This window comes from Capsicum annuum, chromosome 10, assembly GCF_002878395.1.
Source record: "Capsicum annuum cultivar UCD-10X-F1 chromosome 10, UCD10Xv1.1, whole genome shotgun sequence".
Classification (NCBI taxonomy): domain Eukaryota; kingdom Viridiplantae; phylum Streptophyta; class Magnoliopsida; order Solanales; family Solanaceae; genus Capsicum; species Capsicum annuum.
Genome location: NC_061120.1, coordinates 156005634 through 156016240, shown reverse-complemented (window position 1 = coordinate 156016240; position 10607 = coordinate 156005634). Strand labels below are relative to the sequence as shown.

The 10607-nt window shown below is 29.0% G+C and overlaps 1 protein-coding gene across 1 annotated transcript; it reads left to right on the top strand.

Annotated features, from left to right (window-relative positions):
* Positions 1 to 1310: 1310 nt before the first annotated feature.
* LOC107845990 (pyruvate decarboxylase 1) lies at positions 1311 to 4632 on the top strand. The gene is made up of 6 exons (XM_016690519.2): positions 1311 to 1997; positions 2591 to 2754; positions 2980 to 3630; positions 3734 to 3851; positions 3960 to 4148; positions 4240 to 4632. The coding sequence occupies exons 1-6, from the start codon at positions 1479 to 1481 to the stop codon at positions 4408 to 4410; spliced, it is 1812 nt and encodes a 603-aa protein (XP_016546005.2). The 5' UTR covers positions 1311 to 1478; the 3' UTR covers positions 4411 to 4632.
* The last annotated feature ends 5975 nt before the right edge of the window (positions 4633 to 10607 follow it).

Here is a 10607-nt window from a genome sequence, read left to right as displayed (position 1 = left end):
TGCTTAGGAACTCTTTACCACACTTATACTTTACCATATTATTTTACATGCAAATTTAAATTTATGGATAACTTATTTAATTTGTTGATATTATTTTCTTTAGAAAACAACTAATCTTTGTAAGTAATTATATATAAAAATCCGAATGACCATTTAAGAAAATAACTCTAGAAAAAAAAAGTACAAATACTTAAGTATGAGAATTTCTTCTTAATAAATTAATGTAATTTGTTTTAAGAAATAAGATTATAATTTTGGTTAAATGAGTTTGATCAGTTAATATGTTTATTATTTAAAAATATGATGGTTTACTGATATGACATGTTAATAAGAAGAGGAGGAGACTTTTGAGATATTTAGTGATTTTGAGAAAAAATATTGATAGTTGAGTGATATTATTATCTTAGCAAAAACAAAAGTGATTTTTATAAGCGACTCTAAAAATATGGATAACAATCCAAGAAAATAACTTGTAGAAAAGATTGAAAGTTTAAGTAACGGTTAAAGATTCCTAAGCATGAAAATTTCTTTTTATAAACTAATGTATTTTTTTAAAGAAAAGAATAAGAATATAATTTTGACTAAATAAGTTTGATGAGTTAAATAGGTCTATTATTAAAAAAATAATTTAATGAAATGGTATATGAATTAGAAGAGAAAGAGATGTATGAGATATTTAGTTTTTTTTTTTTTAGAAAAATAGTGATAGTTGAGTCATATTATTATCTTTAAAAAATAAAAGTAATTTTTGTAGACAATTCAAAAAATATAAGTGACCATTTAGAAAAATAATTCTTGAAAAAATATATGTCAAGTTTTAATACTAATAAAGTTTTTCTAAATATAAAATAAAATTTTTTAATGAACTACTGCATTTTATAAAAAAAAAAAAAAAGAGAGAGAGAAGAATATAATTATATTTTGATTAAATGAGTTTGATGAGTTAAATGATTTATTATTTAAAGAAAAAATGAGATTTTAATGACATGACATGCCACCTAAGAGAGAAGAATAATTTTGAGGTGTTTAATATTTTGTAAAGAAAAGAGTGATAATTGAGTGACATTGTGGTATTAAATGAAATATAAGTGATATTTAAAGATAATTTTTATAACTTGAGTGACTATTTAGGAAATTCACTCTAATAATTTACATGAAATAATGCATACTCTAGAAGAAATAAACAACAAAATAACTAAAAAAGATATTCCAACTGTTAAAAGGGCACTTTCCCCTGCTATTTCCATTAACCACCGAGAGTGTTGTTTTAGAGTTTAGACAGTAGTGGAGTAGAATAGCACAAACGAATACCAACAGAAAATAAAAAGACAAAATACCGCCCCCCGTTTTAATTTTCTCCTACACACTTTTTTTCTCTTATATAAAACCCCGTAAATAACTCAAACTAGCGCTCATCATTACACATTTCTTTCTACCGTCTTCTAAAACACTCAAAAGAAAAAAAAATCAAATTCCTCATGGACGTGAAAATTGGAGCAATCGACACGTGTAAACCACCGCACAACGACGTGGGCTGTTTACCGACCACTAACGCCGTCACCATCCACACCCCAAATGTGCCATTCACCTCACCGGAATCCACACTAGGCCGTCACATAGCACGCCGTTTAGTCCAAGTGGGCATCACCGACATATTCGGCGTGCCAGGTGACTTCAACTTAACATTACTCGATCACTTAATTGCTGAACATGGGCTTAATTTTGTTGGTTGTTGCAATGAGCTTAATGCGGGATATGCTGCTGATGGTTATGCTAGAGCTCGTGGGGTTGGGGCATGTGTTGTGACGTTTACTGTTGGTGGACTTAGTGTTCTTAATGCTATTGCTGGTGCTTATAGTGAGAATTTACCATTGATTTGTATTGTTGGTGGACCTAATTCCAATGATTATGGGACTAATAGAGTGCTTCATCATACTATTGGGTTGCCTGATTTTAGTCAGGAACTTCGGTGCTTTCAAACTATTACTTGCTACCAGGTACGTTTATCGCTTGTTACAAAGTTTACATACTTCAGATTTAAATGAAATGGGTTTGAATAGGGCAAAGTTGATATAAATGTTTTGGTATTGTGGGCTTGTGGCCTAGTTGATTGATACTATAATAAATTTGTCTTGTTGCCTGACGAGTAATAGTATTGTGCTTGTAGTTTCTTGTTCTTCGATTTCTGTTGATCAGTTGTTTTGTATAGTTAGATTATAGTATTATTTTGTTGTAGTGATGTTCTACTACTATCTGTTGTTTTTTGTTATGTATTGTCTCTTGCACTTGTATTTTCTTAGTCTTCTTTTCTAAGACTGTTTGCCTAGAGATGAGGTCTATCGTAAACAACCTCTCCGCATCACCTCTTAGGTAACACATACACTACCCTCTCATGACCCCACTTTGTGGGACTACATTGCGTATGTTGTTGTCCCTAAGAGCTTCCCAATTTTTGCTTCTTGGGTAACTCAAACCCACAAACTCATGGTTGAAGGGGAGAGTGCTTACCATTTGAGCAACTTTTTTTGTTGTAGTTGATTGATTGATACGATCTTTTTATTTATGTATTTTTTGTGTTTTGTGTTTTCAGGCTGTGGTGAATAACTTAGAGGATGCACATGAAATGATCGATACAGCTATCTCTACGTCGTTGAAAGAGAGTAAGCCAGTTTATATAAGCATAAGCTGTAACTTGCCAGGGATTCCACACCCCACTTTTAGCCGTGAACCTGTTCCATTTTGCATTTCTCCCAGGTATATAATGTTGAGATTTTTGTTTTATTTACTTAAATATGCTCTGTTTTCTTCATGTATGTAGGGATCTTTTGTATCAAAGAAATTACGCCCTCCAACCCTTTTTGTATGACAACATTTGACTCCGCAGTTAATGTGGACATATGAGTGTCTTTTTTAGTGTTGGTTCTGTTTTGCAATAAATGTGGTCAAGATGTTCACTTATATTGTTTTTTATGGTATTAGATTGAGTAACAAGATGGGTTTGGAAGCAGCTGTGGAGGCAGCTGCAGAGTTCTTAAACAAAGCTGTGAAACCAGTCATTGTGGGAGGGCCAAAAATGCGTGTCGCAAAGGCGCGTGATGCGTTTGTTGAATTGGCGAATGCAAGTGGATATGCTGTTGCAGTGATGCCCTCAGCTAAGGGAATGGTTCCAGAACACCACCCTCATTTCATTGGAACTTATTGGGGTGCAGTGAGCACGGCCTTCTGCGCTGAAATTGTGGAATCAGCTGATGCTTACTTGTTTGCTGGACCTATTTTTAATGACTACAGCTCTGTGGGGTATTCTCTTCTTCTCAAGAAGGAGAAGGCCATCATTGTACAGCCAGATCGTGTGACTATTGCTAACGGGCCTGCATTTGGCTGTGTTCTAATGAGGGATTTCCTTGTCGCATTGGCCAAGAGGCTAAAGCACAACCCAACTGCACACGAGAATTATCGTAGGATTTATGTTCCAGAGGGACATCCTGTCAAGTGTGAGCCTAAAGAGGCATTGAGGGTCAATATTCTCTTTGAGCACATTCAGAGGATGTTGTCTGGTGACACTGCTGTGATTGCCGAGACAGGGGATTCATGGTTCAATTGCCAGAAGCTTAAACTGCCAAAGGGATGCGGGTAAGCTCCAAATGACGATGTGAAATGCCAAATATTTTGTTCAATTGCTATTTGCTTTCGTGTTCATCATATTGACTTGTGGTATTCTCTGGCATTCTCTCAGGTACGAGTTCCAAATGCAGTATGGATCTATTGGTTGGTCTGTTGGGGCAACTGTTGGTTATGCACAAGCAGCACAAGAAAAGAGGGTGCTTGCTTTCATTGGTGATGGTAGTTTCCAGGTAAAAAGAAGATAGTGCTTGTGTTGTGAACTGAATTCAACATAATGATTTTGTTGTTTTTACCTATTCCATCGCGTTCTTATCATTTTGTATGGGATGTACTTGCAGGTGACTGCTCAGGATATTTCAACAATGTTGCAGTGTGGGCAGAGGACTATCATCTTTTTGATAAACAATGGTGGTTATACAATTGAAGTTGAGATTCACGACGGACCTTACAATGTGATTAAGAACTGGAATTACACTGGACTAGTCGATGCAATCCACAACGGGCAAGGAAAATGTTGGACAACAAAGGTGAGGAATTTCTCTTCCAACATTAGTTAAGTTAAAAGAATTATTCAACTAAAGTCATTTTATTTCATCGGTGTTTGCATTCTTGTACAAGGTTCGTTGCGAAGAGGAGCTTGTGGAGGCAATTGAAACTGCAACTGAAGCCAAGAAAGACTCTTTATGCTTCATTGAAGTGATTGTTCACAAGGATGATACCAGCAAAGAGCTGCTTGAATGGGGTTCTAGAGTCTCAGCAGCTAATAGTCGTCCACCAAATCCTCAGTAAAATGTCTGAATGTTCATAATAAATTTCCGATGACTCAACTGTTCTCAAGTTGGCGATTTCCACGTTCTAATCCTATCACATTTGAGTATTCTGCTACTGTTGTTATCTCTCAGTTTTAGTTTCTAGTTCCTATATAACATTCGGATATTCTGTTAGTGTTGTTTGTTCATAAAATTGTCCATATTGGGAATGTTGTTTTTTCATTTAACAAAATTTTGTCAATGTTGGGAGTGGTTTCTTTCGTGACTAAATTTTTGTCGAACATATGATGCCTTCTTTGAAGTTGACTGAAGATCACTAAAACATCTGCTTTAGATTTTCAAGAGTAAATGTCACTCGAAAATTATTTTTATTATATATATAATTAGTTATTTATACGTGCTTATAATTTATAGCCTTACATTTTAACTATATTTTATTTTTCAATAATGTGATTTTTATTTTTTTAAAATTTAATTTGACTAATATCTAAAGCTAGGTTCGATTAAATTAACCTAATATTTTAAAATCAAATAGATGTTCAAGGGGTGAAAAAATCAAATCGATCGATAAATCGAATCAATAAAAGTGTTACTGATTTATTGTTATTAGGTTATTGGGTTAATAGTTTTTTAAAAAAAAAATTTATTGGGTTATTGATTAGGTTCGATTTTTTCTTATGACTTATTTATTTCTCTTAATTTTTTTTAATTGTTATAAATTAACAAACTTATTATTTTAATTATACAAACTCTTAATTTCTCGTAATAATATTTAGATATTTAGTTGAAACTTGATGATTTTTGTAAATTAAAATAATTTCTCGTAATAATATTTAGATATTTAGTTGAAACTTGATGATTTTTGTAAATTAAAACACATTATGTAGAATTTTTTGGTTGCAATTAACATCCATTTTTTTCATTTTAGTTATTGTTATTTCTATTTTATGAGTCTTTTCTTATCGCTTAAACCAAAAATTGAACCATTAAGGATTAAAAATAGATAAAAAATATCTTATTAATTTAACATATTTAAAAATTGAAAACCAATAAATCAAATTAATAATATGTAAAATCCAACTGAACCGATTGATTTTCATCCCTAAGTTCAATAATTGTACGGAATTACTATATGCTACCCATTTTGTTCCGTACTATATGCGACTCATTTTGTTATTTTTCGTTTTTCGAGAGTTAAAAAATTTAAATTTAATAGTAAATTTGAGCATGAATTTTTTTAACTTTTTAAAATAAAATTTCTATATTTAGAAATTATATAAAAAATACTCCTTCCATTCAAAATAGTTGACATATTTTCTTTCTTTTAAGTCAAACAATATAGATTTCGATTAATATTTTAAAATATTTGTTGTAATCATATTGAAAAAAGAACAGTTGCATTTATAGTATTTTTCATATTAATTTTAAATATCTAAATTTTAATTTTAATATATTAAATTAATTTTTAAAAATTGGTTAAATTGACTTTCAATAAATAAAATATGTCAATTATTTTGAAATTATATAAAAAATACTCTTTCCATTCAAAATTATTGGCATATTTTCTTTCTTTTAAGTCAAACAATATAGATTTCGATTAATATTTTAAAATATTTATTGTAATCATATTGAAAAAAGAACAGTTGCATTTATAGTATTTTTCATATTATTTTTAAATATATAAATTTTAATTTTAATATATTAATTAATTTAATTTAATTTTAAAAATTGATTAAATTGACTTTCAAAAAATAAAATATGTTAACTATTTTGATACAAAGAAAGTATTATAAGTAACAATTGTTAGTAATTTAAAATATTTAAAATCTATATAAAAGAATTATAATAAAGATAAATTTGTTTTAACCTCAAAATTAGAATAACAACACATAATTGGGAGGGAGGAGTACAAATTTGGAGTAGTACAAATTTTTATGTTAATGTGATAAAAATATATTTAAATATTGATCAAAGATTCAATGAATTGAAAATTGAAACAGAATTATGAGAAGAGGTCATAAAATTAACAACAACAAACTTCTTAAGCAAATATATTAATTTATTTTTAAACTCGCCATTTAAGTTTTGCTTTAATGTACTTGAACCGTCTCCAATATTAAAAAGAGAGCAATTATTATGTATTAATTATTACGAAGAAGATATGGACGGACTCATTTCAAAACAAATGATTCATGTTTGAGTCAATTGCCATAAAATAGCCGGTCGATCAAAGTAATTTCAGTCCATGACCATTTGTTTGACATGGTCATTAACAAAAGTGGCTAGAGTCCCCTCCCCTCTCCCCACATTCCTTTTTTTTTATCTCAATTGCAATTGACATGTGGGCAAATGTACATTCAAAAATCACAGATCAATTGTCAAGTTTTAATAGAATTATCTAATTTTTTTAATTCATAATTATCATTATAATTTTAAAATACATTATCCACCCTACATTTCTTCTACTTTTCCTTAAAATTTGCTCCTAAATCTTAGATACATAGAAAGCCGTGATTTCTACACTCAAGTAACAAAATAAATAGAAATAAACTTAAAAGATAAATCCAAAAATTAAAAACAATATATTGTTACCAAAAATAAAATAAAAATAATGTGATAATGCTATGTGAATAACTTTTTTTTTTTATTTCGCTTCATTAATCTAAGAAATAAATGATTCATGTTTGAGCTATTAGACATAAAATTGCTAGTCGGCTCAAATTAATTTCAAAAATGGTCAATCGAGACTGTATCAATATGATATATAGGTTGTATCAGTATGGTATAAGGAGTGTGTCAATATGGTATAAGAATTATATTAATATGGGATATATACTATATAAATATGTATAGAAATTGTATAATTGTGTGACTATATATATATATATATATTTATATATATATATATATGTGTGTGTGTGTGTGTGTGTATAGAATCTATACCATTATTGTATAAAATATGTATATGTATAACATGTGTATAGAAACTGTTTAGTTATTGTGTAAAACATGTATCTAAATAATTATTTCAGCTAAAGCTTGTATAAAATCTGTGTAGAACTATATAATTATTATATAGAATATATATTTTTGTATATGATATGTATATAAATTGTATCATTATTGTATAGATTATGAATATGTATAAGATGTGTATAAAATTGTATCATTAATGTATAAAGTATGTAAATGGATCATTATTATATAAAATATTTTATTTTTAAATAACAAACAAAAATATACGTTGTTTGTATTTAATTGATCAAAAAAATAGTCGTGAAGAATTAAAATTTGTTGACTTTTTTAATTCTAAGTATGAAACATTGACAGAAAAATAAGAAATATTGTAAAATTGTAATTAATTGTTAAAAAAATAGAAGAACAACTTAAAAAAAAATGAAAAAACAAAAAGTGCAGGCGAGTAAACAAAAAACAAATAGAGAACAAGGAGCAGCTAATCAACAATGGCTAACATATGGAAATAAAATTCCTCAGGCCATTTGTTAGAATTTGTTTAGGCCGAACAGCCCATTTCTGTCTTTTCTCCTTAATTATTTTCACTCACCTACTATTATACCAATGTTTTGGGTCAGGCTCTCCTGTTTTGTATAAAAGAAAAGTTAGTTTAGTTTGAATTTTGAGACAAAACATCACATATAATTAAGACAATTAAAGTTACACCATTATATTCCCTCCGTTTCATTTTACTTATTTTAAATTTTCTAATTTGTTGTCCTATTTTACTTGTTCTTCTTTTCTTATTAAGACAAGACAATTTTTTTTTCCATTATACTCTTAGTGTAACTGATTACTCCTTATTATTAGCATTCTTGAAAAATATTGTAAAGAGGAGTACCATTAAGAATATAAATGGTGCTTTGGTATTGACCATCAATCAATATTGAAACTAATAACAAGATACAACTAAGAGGGGCAAAATGATAAAGTTATATTACCAATCATTATTTTCTTAATAGTTGTGTCATCCCAATTTAGAACGGGTAAAATGGGACGAACGAAGGAGTATTTGTTTATGGTTTGAGACTATATTTTTCCATCCCAAAATCGCGTTGGTTTCGATTGTTTTGATTTTGCTGTCTGGCAGAAGAAATACAGTTAGACAAATAACATTTTACATTAACTATGTCTTTTCATCCTCCAACATACTTTCTCCGTCTCAAATTATTCATCCCAAATTTCTTAATTTAATTTTTTATTTTACTTATCTTTTTTCATTAATTAAGAAGGGATAATTTTTTTTCCATGTTTTACCCTTTACATTAATTACTTTTTCTTTAAATTAAAATGTAAACATCATTTAATAGGTTAATTATGATAAACTAGACATGTTATCAATTATTTTTCTTAATCAATATGTCATCTCAATTTGGGACTAGTAATTTGAAAAGGAGGGAGTACCTTATTTTTACCACCACCTCTCTGGCCCGTATCCTCACCATCTCACACCCCTATGTGTAGCATTATGTAATAGGGGTAGAGCTAGCAAGGCCAAAGGATTTACCCCCTAGACCAAAAATTACATTATTTTTATATGATTAAAATTATTTTTTATGTATATAATAAATATTGAATCCTCTTTTGACCTCTTGTGTGTTTGTTTTTTATATTTCGATCCCACTAGTAATATTCTAACTCGACTAGTGCATGTGGTATCCTTTTTTTTTTAATTAGTTAATTTAGAAAGTGAATTAGACACTCGTATTTTTAAGATGAGTTTTAACCTAAGAGAATAAGTGCTTGATAGCGAAAATACTTAATAATTTAGATATGAAATTTACAACGTAGTGACAGTTTAATTTTCTCAATTAAATTTTTGATGGCTGTGAAGCCTTTTATTCAATTCAAAATAGGAAAAAATACATATGTTAACATACTAAAGTACTTAATTATAAAATATAGCAACGCTTTTTCCTAATTACATTGTATAACATATGTAGCATTATTTTAAGTAGTCCCTATTTTTTTGCTGAATAAATTTTTTACTGTGATAAAATCCTCCTTTTCACTCCTCCTTTATTATCTTTCCTTAATTTAATTTTTTTTTTCCTATTTTTCCGTCATTAACCATCACTCTCTCCTCAATCTTATTGCATTTTGCACGATTCTTGCACGATCTGTGATAAGAATTTGCTTTCCATGTTTCAGGTAATTATTAATCGCATTTTGCATGTGAGCGTTTTATTTTTTTTCCTACTTTAATTCATCAAAAATTTAATTTTTAAGAGTTTTGTGTTTTAATGGATGAACACATTGCAAAATCACCTATAAACAGTGGTACAAGAAATATGAAATTAGTGTATGATGCACAATCTTTTAGTCTTTGGTTAACTCAAGAAGATTTAGTTACTGTTGTTTCAAATCCTTTACAGTTGAGAAAATCTGGTAGATCGAAAGAGATTAGGTCGAAGTTTCGCAACGACAAAGTGAAGATGACGGAAATTAAAAAAAAAAGGGTTGAAGAAAATTCCTTCTCCAAAGGAGCAAAAAACTAAAAAACAGTACGAGAAGAAAAAGAAATCTAAAGAAATTGAAGACGATGTTGACAAATCTTATGATGAATCTGAAGAAGAAAGTGAGGAAGAGGTATTTTTTTTGTGTTCAAGTAATTATGTATTTTCCGTTATGATGATATTTAGGGATTATGTGAAAATATATTGTTGAATTAACTACTCATGAATAGTATTTGGATATATATTTTTCTAGTATAGGTGATATGCATTTTTAGTATAGTTGATATGTATTTTTAGTACAATTGAATAATTTTGACCTATATGTATTTTTAGTGTAGTTGATATGCATTTTTGAGTATTTGTATTTTTCAGTGTTTGTTATATTTTTTATATGGTCAAAATACATATGCATGTTATTTTAATTTAACTACCATAACAGTCTATTGTCTATATGTATTTTTAGTACATTTGATATGTATTTTTCAATGTTGGTTGCAGTTATGATTTGATCAAAATACATATGCATTTTAATCATCTGAAATATATATGCATGTTATATGTTTTTTTTGTTTGATTGAATTTTGTTTACAAATTAAGAAGTGGTAGTTTTACTTTGTATAGGTGATGTGGGACAAAATATTCCTTGTCAGAAAAATTCTCAAGATTTGCACCGCATATGTGCTCGTACAGTGACAATGATAGTTATGGAAGCATACGCGCAATTTTAAACAAGGAACAGTTTAAA